Consider the following 16,379-nt stretch of genomic DNA (forward strand, 5'->3'; position numbering starts at 1 on the left):
TGTCGGTGTCAAATCAGAAACATGTTTCAGAATTAGGTCTCCGATTAAATATTTCACTAAATTTGTATTTGAATTTCTTAATTTGTCATTGGTGCCATGTTATTCAATTGAGCAACTATACTTACTCAGTGTGGCAGATACGTAAGTATTGATTGGTTGCCATGGATTTTACACTACCTATCATACTCCACTGGAGCAGGGCTGTGCATGTTGGTGCCGCGATAGTAGAGTGTATGATCATGGTCACCACTGATGGTCTTTACAACATCGGATTGTGTGATCAATAGATATCCTACTTGAAACCAAGACAGTTCTTTTATCACGTGATTGTGACAGCTGAGTAACTGGCAGAGGTCAAGGCCAACGGTTGACCTAAAGCAGCTCCAACTTCCCGATTATCAGACGTGGTGTTTATTGGTGACACACTCTTGAGAACTGGATAGAAAGGAAGTGAGTGAGTGAGTGAGTTTAGTGTTACTCAACAATATTCCAGCCATATGGCAGCGGTCTGTAAATAATCAAGTCTGGACCAGACAATCCAGTGATCAACAACATGAGCATCGATCTGCGCAAATGGGAACCGATGATATGTGTCAACCAAGTCAGCGCGCCTGACAACCCGATCCCGTTAGTCGCCTCATACGATAAGCATAGTCGTAGTCATAGTACTCAAGCATGGGTTGCTGAAAACCTATTCTACCCCGTGACATTTACGGGTAGGATAGAAAGGGAACATGGAAAGGGAATATGCATACCGGTCATACCCGACATGTCAATATCGTAGGGATACAACAAGCATCCAAACAGCATGCATGACATTTCAGAACATATGAAAACATGTGCTTACTGTCAGGAAAGGAATAAGTGGAGTTGACGGAAGACTTTGTGTTTGATGCCTGGCAGTAGTAGTACAGGGAGTTACTACTCTTGCCTGTCAGTTGCCTGGTAGTTGATGGTGGTTGTCTAGCTAGTGTATGCCTCTACTGCTGCTGGGCTGGTGGCCACAGTGGTCCCATCTCTGTACAACGTCATGAACGGCGGTGGATTGGAGAGTGCGACGCGTGTGATAGATATAGTACATCTAGTAAGGATAACAGTGTTCAAAGGAAATGGGATTACTGGAACAATAACACAACTTCATGAGGGTATGAAACCGAACTAAATGTCTTTATGAAGTATAGTAACTCTGTGTAGGATAGGGGTGGGTTGGAGAAACAGGCAACAGATACAGCAGCTTCAGTGATGGTATCACTGGTCATAGAGACCAGTTGGACGGCTGTCGGTAGGAGACACAGGCGATAATGCAGTAGTGCTAGAGACGGTAACGGTACTGTTGGTCAGAGGAATTTACAATAACGTACAGAATGACGTGAGCATCTTGGACGGCTCTTGGCTGAGGTCATTTGATCATTACACATAAACAAATGCAAATAAAGGTAACTTAAACATAAGAGTAAGTAAAGAAAGTAAGATGCCATCCACCTCATCCATGTCGAAATTGAACCAAATGTCAACATGACATACTTAACCAAGGACATCAATCCATATCTGGCCCCGATTTCTCGAAACAAACTCAATTTGTTACCCAAATTTCAAACTGAGTTTGACAATTTGAAACTGCTCTATTTTTAACTGAAATACATTTTTAGAACAGAAAATGCCCAAGCACATTAAGCGATATATTCAGAAAACTGAAACTGAACTGTCTACTATTTTTTTTAGTTTAATCTCAATTTCAATACATTCTGGGAAATGAATTTTCTTAAAACGCGACCTTAAGTCAAACTCAGACTTACGTTTGTTTCGAGAAATTGGGGCCTGGTTACTGGCTCTGCCTCCATACTGAAAGTCACACCATCATTTGAGTCCATCCCTGCCGTACACGTCGTTCATGATGGTGGGGGTGTAGTTGGTGGAACTGGGGCAGAAGGTGGAGTAGTCAGATGGGACTCGGAAGGAGGTGGAACTGCAGCTACCCTGGTTTACTCTTTCTAATGAAGTTCCATTCGCCACACCATAGTTGTATGTCACGCTTCTGTGTAACACATCAGGGTGCAGTTCCCTCCTACCTCCAAAGAAACTCCACATGATGAGGTCAGCTGACAGTTCTGCGGAGAACGATGCTCAGCTTGAATGACATACTCATAACGGAAAGACTTCAGAATCATAACGTCGAGAAAATCTCCCCACTCCGATAAACTACTTATCCGACTTATTCTGTGCTGTTGTTGTTATTGACGTCATCTCTTGTGTCATATTCTTTCACGATGCTGGAAAAACATTCCAGGGGTAGCAAATACCAGTTTTCCACATTATGTGTCTTGGCGTGTCAGCACCACACCTGTGTCCATGGGTTTCACCAAGGTAAGTCCCGGGGTAAAATAGGCCTTCAGCAACCCATGCTTGCCATAAAAGGCGACTCAGCTTGTCGTAAGAGGCGACTAACGGGATCGGGTGGTCAGGCTCGCTGACTTGGTTGACACATGTCATCGGTTCCCAATTGCGCAGATCGATGCTCATGTTGTTGATCACTGGATTGTCTGGTCCAGACTCGAATATTTACAGACCGCCGCCATATGGCTGTAATATTGCTGAGTGCGGCGTAAAACTAAACTCACTCACTCACATTCACCAAGGTAAATAGAGACCTGATTCATGTCTGGCTTACCTCCTTCATCACAAGGTGCGACTCACGTACTGTTTAACACAGCGTTCAAAAGACTCATTAAGCATTATTCTCGTTATGCTAAATCATAGGAAGCTGAGGTTTGACTCATTTGAATGTCCACAAAACTAAATACTTCCTCATTTTGTCTGAAAGTCTTCCGAAGTTTTAATTATTTTTTTCATTTTTCCCTTATCTTCCTAGCTATTACACTCTCTGTGTAGACCACTTTGTGTGTTATCAGTAGTGTAGGCATATAGATGCAGACTTGTACTATCTGTTGATGTTCAAATACAATCTACATCCTGGTTCTATTTTAGGTGACAGTATGTGTGGGACATAAGGTGTGAGAATGGCTACGCTACCCCTGACAACTAAAACATATTATAGACATACAATCATGATTCGTGTACCTTCCGTGGTGTTTGTGAGGAATGTCCACCAGTAGAGTCCCAACTGGGAAGATTAGGCGGAGGGAGAGCATGGACATGTTGGTGATGTGTGAAATTAGTTTCACAAGTAACAGATGCTGGTGAACAGTATATACTGTCTCTTAGATTGCATTGGTATAAGATGACTGGATATGTATGGCTTGATATGTATGACTTGATTCATGGTCATTCAGGCTGGTATTCAGTAAAGTAGGTCGTGTGTGATACCTACATTTAGCATATTCTGGTGTTGGGTGACGCTGTACCTTTGCTGATTGTATAAATGTGCCTCTGTAGGCATGCTATTCGGAACACCTGAATATTCACTGTAGGGGTGGGTGGGTATATCGCTCGAAAAGTTGTGAGCCGCATATAGTGTTGGGCGACAGTGTGCATGTGCAGTGTGGCCGTGTAGTGCATTACCGCTATGTGGTTGTGTAGACAGTGTACAGTCAAATACCCACTGGTGTTATAAACAGGAGTCGGTGTATATTAATACAGAATACCTATAGATTTAATGTGTGAACGATTTCGAAGATTTTACACACGGATTCTTAAAACTCTTCAATATACCACCCTCCAATGTTGAACTAGTGACAGACGTGGAACAAACAACTACGTGATTATATCCATTGAGTTAAGTCTTTTCATTCTTACCTTCTATAGCCGAGTTTTATATTGCGTTGTCTTCTTTAATTACACTGTTTTAGTTTCACATGCTAGTTTAAGGTCATATCTGTGATAATCTAGTACTTTTACTTTTAATATTGATATAAATTAAATGTTCTCGTCACAATATACCCGCAATATTGCCGATGTGACGTTAAATATTACCTCACTCATTCACTGTTCATTATTACACAAGGGAAATCGTAAAACCCATTTCCTTGAACATAATGTCACGGGTTCAGGTCTTAAGACGTTCCAAGGACAATAAATGATGAGAAAGAAAGCACCTCTTAAGATGTACCCCGTTTATTGCCTGTGAAACGAAGATTACAACATGACATGTACGTGTTCTATATATGTTATTGTGTAAATACATCGGCAAGAAACGATACAATTATAGAAATAACTTATGTACATAATAGTTCTGCTGTAACTGTACAATGATAGATTACATATGACGTTACGCATTAGCGATCTGGTGTAATTTGGATACAAAATAATAATGATTAAACATCCACACACCCTCCTACATGCAATGTCAATAATGTCAGGGATTTGTTATTACGTTTACGTTTATATATAATACAATAATACACACACACACACACACACACACACACATATATATATATGTGTGTGTATGTGTGTGTGTGTGTGTGTGTGTGTGTGTGTGACATTTTGCTGTATTTTTTGTAATGTGAAAATCTGTTAATTCCTCAGAGAACTGAATTTAAAAATAGCATATTAATTATCATTGATATCAAGGTTTCATGCAACCCCTCATGATAAGTCTGAAACGTTGCCGATGAACCCTGAATCAGTTGGGATGTTTTGGAAAATACACTTACGGGAAAGCCGAGGTGCGCTTTCTGCCATCTTGGTTAGGGCTTACAAAATCACGTTTCGCGATCTTCGTCTTCCAATCTTCTGCGTAGTCGACAGAAAACCGAAGATAATCGTGAAGATTATCGATTATTGAGACGCAATGGAAATAAAACGAATACTGATTTGTTTCAGCATTAGCAGTCAAATCTATCTGTTTTGGATACACTCACGATACTCGTTACATATTCAATATCTATTTTCAAAAATTATATTACATAACCACCAAGCCACATACACCTATATTTGATGTACACTGAACAGATATATATTCAAAACTTATACTAAAGGCGATAAGAACTTCCATCCGCACACAATATATGTTCGGATACACTATATTTACACAATACACTCGATATTCACAGAAGAGGTACACAGCTCCTCGTCATTCACAGATAGATAAACCTCATGACCTGGCTGCAACATGTCTTCAGTACCTCGATCTATCTGGATTACGTCACAACCAAATTTGGGGTAATTCTCTTCACGAGTGGAGTTGTGTCACATCATTAGCAAGTGACTTCAGGTAACACAAAAACACTGTAACTTCATCCTTCTTTCATTTGGTCACAATCAGAGTTAACTGTCATTATCTTGTGTGTATGCCACCCTGTCCTTGCCTGTCCTTCCCAGACAGATGTTTACAAAGTTAGTTTATATATTAGGGTTGTTCTGATAACAGCCATTAGTCTTTTGTATAAGGGAAATATACACCAAGTTGCGATAACAACTCAGATCCGGGCAGTTTTGCTTACCTGGGTTGCTACAGACTGAGAATTGCTGGCTGATTTTCTGGTAGAATGCACTCTGTTATACAGCGACTGAATGACTGATGACTGAATTACCGCTTTTTGGTGTATGTAGGACCCCAGAATTGACATTGTATGTGGGGTTCGGCCGAACTATATCCTCTCTGTGAAAAGTTTGAAAAACTTCCATTTAATTTTGAAGGAATCATTAGCAAAGCCATTGTGAAACAACACATGCTGGCAATGCGGTTAACCAGATATTAGACTCAATAAGATGGTACTGTTATGATAAATATAGTCTCGGAGATTCCCCCTAACTGAAGGACGTGATTGTGATATCTTCAATGACAGTGAGATACGAAAGAATCAATATGCAGCAACGTACACACCGAAAATGTCATATATGTAGTGCACAGTTATCCCCGTGGCTATTGTAGGGATAGTGAACGGTTCTTTCATTATTACTGATACTTCACTAAACTATGACTGAGCACCCTACACTACTAGCGTACTTTATCATCTCCGTTTATGTAATGTCAATATCAAGACAATAACAAGATCGACCTGTTTTAAACTAATGTTGTGTCTGTACTCATGGCATGATGTTGCCTTAAGCTTTGTGCATATTTCATTTGTCAGAGCCTGAAATGTACACGAGCGAATGTAATTCAACATACAAATATCACATTAGCTGAACATACCACATAAAATAAAACGTATTCAAACATAAGAAAAAGCATATGCTTTGGGCTACTGGTTTTGAAACATTTAAGAACATACTTGATCCATAACGATGTAACGCGATCAGAATCACCAGGAGTGTTCCATGGTTTGGTTACCTTGAGAATGGGCGTGTGCGACTATTTTCATTTGTCAGGATCTGAAATGTAATTAAACATACATATATCCTATCAACTGAGTGTATATAGCACATGAAATAAGCGTATTATCCCTGATGAGAATGAAAAGCATGTGCTTTGGATTAATGCTGTTGGCACATTCACGAAAGAGTTGATCCATAACAATGGAATGCTATCGATAAATAACCATTTTTCATGGTTTGGTTACCTTGAGAATGTGCCCCAGTGTTCTGGTATCGCGATGCCCTGATGGATTCATAGGTCACAGGGAGAGTCTCTATCACGTCTTCATATGCACCTGCATCTGCCGCAGCATTCGCTGAAGACAGGGTTCATTACATAATTCAATACTAGATATATGTTGCATCTTCAATATTCGTACTGGCTTTCCTATAAACTGACAAAATATTCATGTTAAAACATCAGATGGGATGTTCAACAGTACTTAACACGATTCATCTACCTTTTGTGTTCTCATAAATCTTCATCTGTGTGTACAGATGTTTTTCTGACTCTTCCTTCACATTTGAATCCTGCGCTGGAGCAGTAACCTGATCTGGAACCCATGGTATTGATTTAGAGCTAAAAGATCCAGAGATGGTCGAAATATGAGCTGGTGGAAAAGACCCAACAGGTCATTGTAGGTACTAGTGTCTGCTGCAACGTCCGCTGAAGATTCATAACATATTTCATCAACAATCCAAATTATTGCTTCATTGTTTTAACTAACACTCCAGAGAGCTAACAATGTATCATCGTCAAAACATGAGATTGCAATAGAACCGATCACGGAACATTTTTTGTGTTCTGATAAATCTTCAACTGCGTGTACTGTTTCCCGATTCCTCCTCTAAATCTGAATACTACCCCGGAGCATCTGAAACACATTGGAATCGGTTCGTCCTGACCTGATCCAGAGAAGACCAAAATATCAACAGAGGGGAAACATACATTAATCAGCCCATACCTAATGATGAATATCCTCTGTTGTCCATTTCCACAGGTTCAGGATGGCTGGAGCTACAAAACAACATCAGGTCAGTCTCGAACAATTGAAATCAAACAATCGAGCGAAGAACATCAATATAGAATTTGCAATGCATTATTCTATTATACCTGTTGAAAGTTACGATCTTATTTCCTAGTTTTACCTGATCCATGCAATATTACATTGAACTAGAACACGTGAAATACCTCTTTCGTGCGGCTCCTGGAAAAGGAGAATAGCAAAAATGTCATGGAGTGTGAAACACACTTCACATATATATCAATACGTCACATCATTCATAAACAAAAGGGAGGGAGACAGATAATATTTCCTGTAAAATATTGTGGATCCAAACTTTAACCATACCTACACTGAATCACATTAATAGTATTTCCATCATTCCCCATTGACAACCCTGGATTCGGCAGTGCCAAGGGACTTACATCTGGGATAACATCTACAGCCTGCAAATAGTGTTCAATCATGTAACGACAGAAAATGAACTATGTACCTTTTCCAGTGTTTCGAACTATGTATCCCTTTCTGTACAGCGCCATTAGTACGATTCCACTAAAGAACAGGGTAAGCAGAAATGTTCCTACTGTCGCTCCTGCTGTTACCCCAGTGCAATTCCATGAAGTTTCAAGCCTTTGCTGGCCTAGTGGATCTACAATGTAATCACAAGACCGTAACTGACGACTGCTGATTGGACACCATTGCCTTCAGGCTTCGCTGTCCAGTTTTGCTCTGGCCCTCATGAATCATGAGAGCATGTGCCAAGCTAACACGTGACGTTTTCTCACAGATGTCGGAAAATTGTACATTGGCAGCAAAAGTGGTCACTCGAAATTCACTTTCAGATTCCGTTTTCCCTATCCATCTACACATAGTGCCCTTGTAAATGGTGGGCGATGGACTAAATTCCAAAGATGTGTGCAAACTATGAACCCAGTGTGTTGTCTGAATTATATCAGTAACATTGTCGATATTCTACTAGGCGATGCAATGAAACAATGACAAAGTCAATCAGTCACCGGGACCGGTTCCCGGTGTGTTCTGTAAATCAGAAGATTTGCGAATAGATTCGTATTATTCTACACTGACGGTTAAAATAGTTTGGTATATGAGTATTTAGCTCCTAACATATGGTGATGAAATGATACGTGCCCAAGGAAACATTTCACACTTGCACACCATCTATGCTACATAATGATAATTATTCAGATATATTGTCATTTACGTTCCCTATGTGAAACAAGAAGTGCATTAGCATACACGGACTCGTAAATTACTCTTTTTCTTTTCTTTGAATATATGCAGAAATATTAAATTTTACCAAACAGATATCCTGATGTATCCTTCAGATAACAGGTTACCAGTTACTGATTCCCATGTAGGACACTTACCACCAACAGTCACAGCTTCTACCAATACATATCCATCAGAATCCCCGAAGTCATTTCTAGCTTGTAATCTAAACATGTGAGTCTCTCCTGGTGTAAGGCCACTCACTTCTACTACCATCATCCCACCAGTGTCATCAACATGATTATACACGGTCCATGTTCTTGTAGCAAACTGTAGATACTCAATCAGAAACGTCTGAGGGTGTCCACCATTGAACCCAGGCACCCACGACAACCATACTGACGACGTTGTTGCATTACCTAGATCTTGGAACCGTGTAGGTGTCTGTGGTCGTCCTTAAACGAATTAAGATAAAATGTAATTATTGATTTAAGTTCATAGGTTAAAGCATCAAATGAAAGTTTAATGAAAACAGAATAAAAAAAAAGTAAATCTGTAATCATAACGCACCATAATGATGGTAACATTGCAATACCAATAAGTAACATACCAACATGCACCACACCGACTGTGTATGACACTGAGCTGTCCACACCATTGCCCACTGTAAGACTGTAGTCACCAAAGTCCTGCCGCTGGAGGTTAGTAAGGTGTAGTCTGGCAGTGACTGAGATGTCTGAGACAGGGGTTGAGGAACCAGTGAGGTCCTGGCTTGTGCTGATGGATCTACTCCAGGCGAAAGCAGGAAGAGGGTAGGCCAGGACTGACACAGACACAGTCACGTCACCGCCCAACGTAGAAGCAAACCTGAGTTGCTGGGACACTGAGTCATCAAGACGAGGTGAGCCTGGTTAAATGTAGAAATCAATCTATACAATGGCACTGGAACCGATACTAACCTACCCACACACAAAAGGGAAGACGCAGTCAAATTTGACAGCATGTAATATAATTGATTGCGTAGATCACAGTATCACTTTCATGTTCGTAATGCATAACACATTTTGTAGAAATGCTTTTGATGATTTCATTATTTTTTTTAGGATTTTGGTGCCTGTGGTGTAGGTATGGTGACCTACCTGCAGCTGTTTATTTTTATATTGCGTTGTCGCATCATGTGGTATCATGCCAATTTTAAGTCTCTCTGAGGGGCCAGTTGGTTCATTTTCCTTTGTTCCACATTTTGTTTGATTTTTACATTAATGTTCAACTTTCACAGTCTATGGTTGAATTATTGCAGAAAACTCCCGTAAGCCTAAGGTCTCGTACGTTTTCTCGTATCATTCCTGCTTCCTATGTTACAGTATAGGAGGTACGAATGTTACGAGAAAAGTTACGAGACCTTAACCTTAACCACGGGGGTGCTGCTAAGGATACTTATGCAGTGCAGAGCCAATAAGGAACACATATCATGATAAATACAGAAGTATACCAGAGGCATTTCCTTTGCTCAACAAACCCATGGAAGCCATAATCCTTATCGAAAAACATAAATGACAATCATCAAAACGCAACAATGTCTACATAGTATCCAAACAAATTACACTGAACCAGAAGCTCGACCCTCTGGCTGACACGTGCTCCGATGTTGTTGGTGGCAGTGCAGGAGTAGTTCCCTCTTTGTCTACAGTCTGCTGACTCCAGCCTATATGTTGCTGTTAGAGAGTTATCTGCTCTTGTCAACTCCTCAGTTCCATTCAGTAACCTGATGACTGACCTTGGGTTACTGTCGATCTGGCAGCTCAAGGTCACTGAATCAGACTCGTTAACTGTCACTGATCCATTGTGAGAGTTGGTGGTAAATAATATGATGTCGGCTGGGTCTGTTGATGAGAACAATTGCGTTATTGTGGAGGTATTAGGGAAATGACTGGACATTTGCATCAGTATAGTATATAGCTTAACATCCGCTGACCATCGGCACTGACTGTAACACTGTCACTAGTGTCGAGTATACACTTACACAATAATCAGTAATCAATCAGTTTATTGCATGAAGGTCAGTATAAAGGTCAGCATATATATGTTACAGTTAATCTCTTCTCAAAATGAGCGCGTGGGGGATAAATAGAGCCGTTTCATGTTGTAATAGCGATGCTTTACTTGTAAGCATTGAATAAAGCTTTGTAGCATTCTTGGATGACGGTAGCCATGGCGGGAAATACACCTGCCTGTCTAATAAATATATACCCTGTTTTTTATATTGTATTGTCTGAATAGGAATATTAGTTTTAACTTTTCACGTTAGTTTTACTTCTTATTGTGATATTCTAGTTGTTTTTCTGTCCTTCGTCGACAGGTTTTTATCATATACATAGATTCCTTTTTTAAGAATACTCTCGTCACGATATGGCTCCAATACTGCCGATGTGACGTTAAATATTGACTCACTCACTCACTCCTTGATATACAACTCAATTAGACCAAGTCTCAAGCATATGAAAGCATTACGAAGGTTTATATTATGTAAGTTGTATAGATACGAGTCGGGTTCAAGTAGAGATTTAAACTCACGATAACAGTCATATCTTGAACTTTCATATAGTGATGAATGCCAGTCCTGTTTAAAGACATCGATAGTTATGGTACGAAAATGTTTGATAAATGCATTAACACCGCCCAGGGTTTGGATAACCAGCATGATCACTGAACATCAACACTGACTGTGACATTGTCACCTCTGTTCACTATATACTTACACTGAACATCAACACTGACTGTGACATTGTCACCTCTGTTCACTATATACTTACACTGAACATCAACACTGACTGTGACATTGTCACCTCTGTTCACTATATACTTACACTGAACATCAACACTGACTGTGACATTGTCACCTCTGTTCACTATATACTTACACTGAACATCAACACTGACTGTGACATTGTCACCTCTGTTCACTATATACTTACACTGAACATCAATACTGACTGTGACATTGTCACCTCTGTTCACTATATACTTACACTGAACATCAACACTGACTGTGACATTGTCACCTCTGTTCACTATATACTTACACTGAACATCAATACTGACTGTGACATTGTCACCACTGTTGACTATATACTTACACTGAACATCAACACTGACTGTGACATTGTCACCTCTGTTCACTAAATACTTACACTGAACATCAACACTGACTGTGACATTGTCACCTCTGTTCACTATATACTTACACTGAACATCAACACTGACTGTGACATTGTCACCTCTGTTCACTATATACTTACACTGAACATCAACACTGACTGTGACATTGTCACCTCTGTTCACTATATACTTACACTGAACATCAACACTGACTGTGACATTGTCACCTCTGTTCACTATATACTTACACTGAACATCAACACTGACTGTGACATTGTCACCTCTGTTCACTATATACTTACACTGAACATCAATACTGACTGTGACATTGTCACCTCTGTTCACTATATACTTACACTGAACATCAACACTGACTGTGACATTGTCACCTCTGTTCACTATATACTTACACTGAACATCAACACTGACTGTGACATTGTCACCTCTGTTCACTATATACTTACACTGAACATCAACACTGACTCTAACACTCTCCCTACTCCCGTGTGTGTTAGAAGACTGACACCTGTAGGAACCTGTCTTGGATCTGTCAGCTTGTCCTTGGAGCATGGATCCACTGCTAAAGACTGCGTCATTGTGTAACCACCTGTAGCTACATCCGGGTCTACAGAGGGCGGAGCATGCGATTGATGGAAGAGGCTGGTGTTCTGTCACAGTGTAGGAGGAGGTGGAAGGAGTCAGGGTGATCTGGTATGGACCGTCTGGAATAAGTGGCAATGTGGTTTGATGTAAAACAAGACATATACGCCAATATTTGCAGACTGTTAATGGTGTATGGAAACGCCTGGACACTCTATGTGATTGTCCCGTTTAGAGAATTAAGATAAGACTTTTATACTTCATGTATAATTCATCACAATGCCTTCAACAGCTGGAACAGAACACTATATTATCGGTAAATGAGGGCTCATGTTATAAATATATGTATGTAATTCAGTAAAATCCTTTCGATTCTGTCCATTGGTTATCTGGTGCTTCAGCGTGTCCAACGGTGTGTTTGAAAATTCATTCATTCAATAGTACACTTTAATCATCTATTGCAGGTTTACAGTGGACTTTATGGCTGACTATTGAAGTTATCAGTAATGTCTATGCTGTACTCACACTCAGGCTCCATGTTGTACACCTGGCTCCACTCTGACTCTAGACCCTGACTTTCTCTTGCTCTACATCTGTAGCTGTGACTATCCCGGGTACTAACCGTGAAGGTGTAGGGTGAACCAGGGGAGGTAACTGTGATGTCAGTGTTGTCACGCTGCCAGGTGTAGGTCAAGGTCAAACCATGGTCAGCTGGGACAGTGGTAGAGTTGGAGCTGCAAGTCAAGGTCACTTGCTGTTTGTGGACAGGTGTTGTTGACACTGGGCGACCAGGTGTCGTGGGTTTACCTTTCAAAATACTCCATGTGCAAATTAAGGGTCCGTGCATGCGGTTTAATGTATGGAACAGAGTTCAGGTTTATGCTGACCAAGTACTAGTCCAGCCATATGTCATAATACAAATACAGATATAGCGATGTGTGTGAGTTGGAAGGCTGTGCATTCTCTACTTATATTATGTAACCGTGTTGACATTTACGACGTGAACAGTTATTGTGAGTACATTCCTTAATTCGCACAGCGATCCTTTGTTTACATCGGTTGTACAGCTCCTCGTGCTTTGATCGAAGACTTATGGAGAGTAAGCGATGCAGCCGGTGTGAAATGTAAATATGTATTGCCATATAAACTTACTGTAGCGGTTGTACAAGAATATTAATATTATTTACGTCAACGTATAAAACAGTATGAAAACTGTGTCACATCGCTTGAGTTATACCAGTCTCGGCCTATTTATGAATATTTACGTTTGTTTACAAAAAAGTCCGGTCACATGATATGCAAATTAGCCTGTGGCAGCGATGCTATGCTAAGTCATCGCAAGCTACTTCGTCACATTAAACACAGTTTCCTGAGCTATCATTAATTTCTTGACGCATTTTAACTAGACCCTCGCAGTCGCATTAACTTCGTGACGCAATAATTTCGTGATTTACGGTAGCCGTAGCAATACGGGATCTATTGTGGACGTCACGATGACACCCAACACATCCCTGAGAGATAAATGTGTTTTCCATTTGAATGTGTAAAGACAAAAAAGGAATAAACTGGACAACAACTAATTAAGTAGCTGCTCATCCACAACAGAAAAGAAGGTTATCCGTATCCCCAGACCCCTCAGTGGAACCTCCCTGCTGAACCTGGCTGTGTCAGACACAGTAGACAGCATTCAACATTCAAATATACAGAGTATATCCTACTTATACTACAACTGTATTCCTAACTTCCTAGATGGTCTTACAAACTAATACCGCTGTTATCACTTCTTACCCAGGACAACAAGTTTCTGTCCACAGTTCTGTATCACACTATTGGTCCCTCCATTTCCACACGTGTATGTCCCTGCATCTGATGTCTGGATGTTGCTGAGGGTGAAGGTGACATTCCTGGCTGCTATGTTCCCCTGGTACACCAGTCTAGGTGTATAGGTGGCAGTGGGGAGGAATGTTCCATCAGGCAAAAGTGCAAACACAGTTGTGCCAGCAGGACTGACAGCGAAAAATGTACTCCCTGTCCCCAGACCTCCTTGTGGAATCTCCCAGCTTAACCTGGCTGTGTCAGACACTGCAGACAACACTTGACTGGCACAGACTGCGCCTGTAGATCCAAAATGCTTGGTTATCAAACGTGCCGTTCTTTTGACATGTGTTTATATCAAGTGTTTAAGGTAATAATGGGAGTATTCAGAGGAAATCTGAATCAAGGTGTATTACATACATGTGTGATAGGTACCTGCATACAGATGCAGTACTACAGCACAGATTATCTTCATTCCTCCCGTCTGGCACCGCCGTGAGACCTGGAATGTAGAGTTAACGCTATCATACATACATGACGTATGTCCAGCTGGGGTTTATGCACGCAGCAAGAGTTCTGTAAGTCCACGTGGTCCCTAGTTCCTTCAGTGGCTTCCGATCTGTCATTGCATTGTGTTCTACAGTGACACATGTTATTATACGATGCTGATTAGAGTATGTGATATTCTAGTGTATTTGTAATATGATGTGACGTGAAATCACACACCGGTGTGAACGAATGCTGGTAAGTTGGTGCTGAATAATCCCACTTAGAACAGTGCCGGTACAGTAAGTAACGGTGTTTGTAATTATAGGTGTTTCAGTCAGTCTGTCGCGTACAGATGATTTGTACTCATGTCATGTCAGGCATCATGTGTACCAGCAGAGACTGGGGACAACATACGGGAGTATATCGACATCGACATGTAGCGGGTTAGTCCTATACACTGACATGTTCAACATGGTGACAGAAGTAAACAAAGACCCGTTAGATTCCCTAACACAAATACAATATATACACTATACATACCTACTAGGACCTGTGATTGTCAGGTATAAACCGTCACTGCAGTCGTCCTGTGTAGCCAGGTAACTTAACAAGGAAGTAATATGAAGCTGTACTCGCATACCACTCGGTTGAAAGTAGATCAGTAGTATTTAAATATAGGTCAATCGATCGTCAGGCTCTGAGTATTTGTCGGGTATTAGTGAGTGAGTGAGTTAATATTTAACGTCACATCGGCAGTATTGCAGCCATATTGTGACGAGAGCATTCTTAAATATGGAATCTATGCATATGATAAAAACTTGTCGACGAAGGACAGTAAAACAACTAGAATATCACAATGAGAAATAAAACTAGCGTGAAAAGTTAAAACTAATATCACTATTTAGACAATACAATATAAAAACAGGCTATATAGATCACCAACAACTCAAAGTAGATCACCATACTAGGGGCCATCGGGACTTACAGTACTTCTGCTACCTGCATGGTCCCTAGCTGGATTTACACCATCCTCTCAGCTGCTGGTGACTGTATGCAAGATTAGCCACAAATTAAAATGACAGAAATACTACGACTAAAAAACAGGAAGATCAAATATGACTTCAAATGTTTTGGGACTTACGTACCATCTCAGCAGGACAATAATTTTACACTGCTTTAACCCCCCTCGAGGATACAGCCACTAACACTCTAAGTTACTAATTCAAACTGCCAACCATAAAATATTTATCTATTTACAATTCATTTAGCAAACCTAATTCTTTTTAAAATGCAATAATTAAATGAGAACTAACATTATTAAAAAGATCCTTCAAAGTTTTTGAATTGCATTATTTATCCCTTGTGATGAAATATTCAACACAGTCAAGCAGGACATGCTTGACTGTGATTCTTCCATCACAAGGGATACAAAACGGAGGATCTTCACCTTTTAATAGATAGTCGTGAGTATACCTCGTATGGCCAATGCGACATCGTCGCATAATGACCTCCTCAAATCTGGACTCACAACCCAAGTAAGTATAACCGATATAAGGTTTTATTTCATTCAATTTATTTATACCTACCTGGGTGTCCCACTTCTTCTGCATCAGATCACGGATATAAGATCTTATTGTAGCTTTATAATCAGAGTATGGAATAAGAAGTGGTGTCACAGATTTGTTGAGTGCCGCCTTAGCAGCAAGATCGGCCATTGTGTTACCAGAAATGCCAACGTGACTAGGTAACCAACAAAGGACGATGTCGCACTGGCCAGTAGCAAGATTATTGTACAATTCAATAATTTCTATTAAAAGTGGATGG

At 40.4% G+C, this 16,379-nt stretch overlaps 2 protein-coding genes and 1 pseudogene across 2 annotated transcripts in view; all 3 read right to left on the reverse strand.

Annotated features, from left to right (window-relative positions):
- The window catches only part of LOC137296871 (synaptogenesis protein syg-2-like), a 115,204-nt pseudogene extending 112,049 nt beyond the window's left edge, over positions 1-3,155 (reverse strand).
- A 1,565-nt stretch (positions 3,156-4,720) lies between these two features.
- LOC137287476 (nephrin-like) overlaps positions 4,721-16,379 on the reverse strand; it is a 65,633-nt gene continuing 53,974 nt past the window's right edge. Inside the window, exons 7-11 of the mRNA XM_067819798.1 lie at positions 7,224-7,276; positions 6,720-6,812; positions 6,465-6,575; positions 6,236-6,276; positions 4,721-5,560 (exon numbers count right to left, since the gene is read on the reverse strand). Of these exons, the coding sequence (XP_067675899.1) occupies positions 6,263-6,276; positions 6,465-6,575; positions 6,720-6,812; positions 7,224-7,276 (271 nt within the window). The 3' untranslated portion in view covers positions 4,721-5,560; positions 6,236-6,262. The remainder of the gene's footprint in view (positions 5,561-6,235; positions 6,277-6,464; positions 6,576-6,719; positions 6,813-7,223; positions 7,277-16,379) is intronic.
- LOC137258042 (cell adhesion molecule DSCAML1-like) lies at positions 7,423-14,991 on the reverse strand. Its single transcript, XM_067795590.1, has 7 exons — positions 14,946-14,991; positions 14,040-14,366; positions 12,777-13,058; positions 11,954-12,373; positions 10,097-10,375; positions 9,103-9,399; positions 7,423-7,466 (listed from the first exon to the last, which is right to left on the reverse strand). The coding sequence occupies exons 1-7, from the start codon at positions 14,989-14,991 to the stop codon at positions 7,423-7,425; spliced, it is 1,695 nt and encodes a 564-aa protein (XP_067651691.1).

Source organism: Haliotis asinina, chromosome 1 (assembly GCF_037392515.1).
Source record: "Haliotis asinina isolate JCU_RB_2024 chromosome 1, JCU_Hal_asi_v2, whole genome shotgun sequence".
NCBI classification, from domain to species: Eukaryota; Metazoa; Mollusca; class Gastropoda; order Lepetellida; family Haliotidae; genus Haliotis; species Haliotis asinina.

What these genes read in the sequence shown, in the direction of transcription:
- LOC137258042 (XM_067795590.1), bottom strand. Translation starts at nt 14,991, where the DNA reads ATGTCGATGTCGATATACTCCCGTATGTTGTCCCCAGTCTCTGCTG. An exon ending in ACAGAAACTTGTTGTCCTGG is followed by an intron (nt 13,059 to 14,039) that starts GTAAGAAGTGAT and finishes GTATTTTGAAAG; the next exon opens with GTAAACCCACGACACCTGGT. An exon ending in AGTCGGTGTGGTGCATGTTG is followed by an intron (nt 7,467 to 9,102) that starts GTATGTTACTTA and finishes CTCCTTTTCCAG; the next exon opens with GAGCCGCACGAAAGAGGTAT.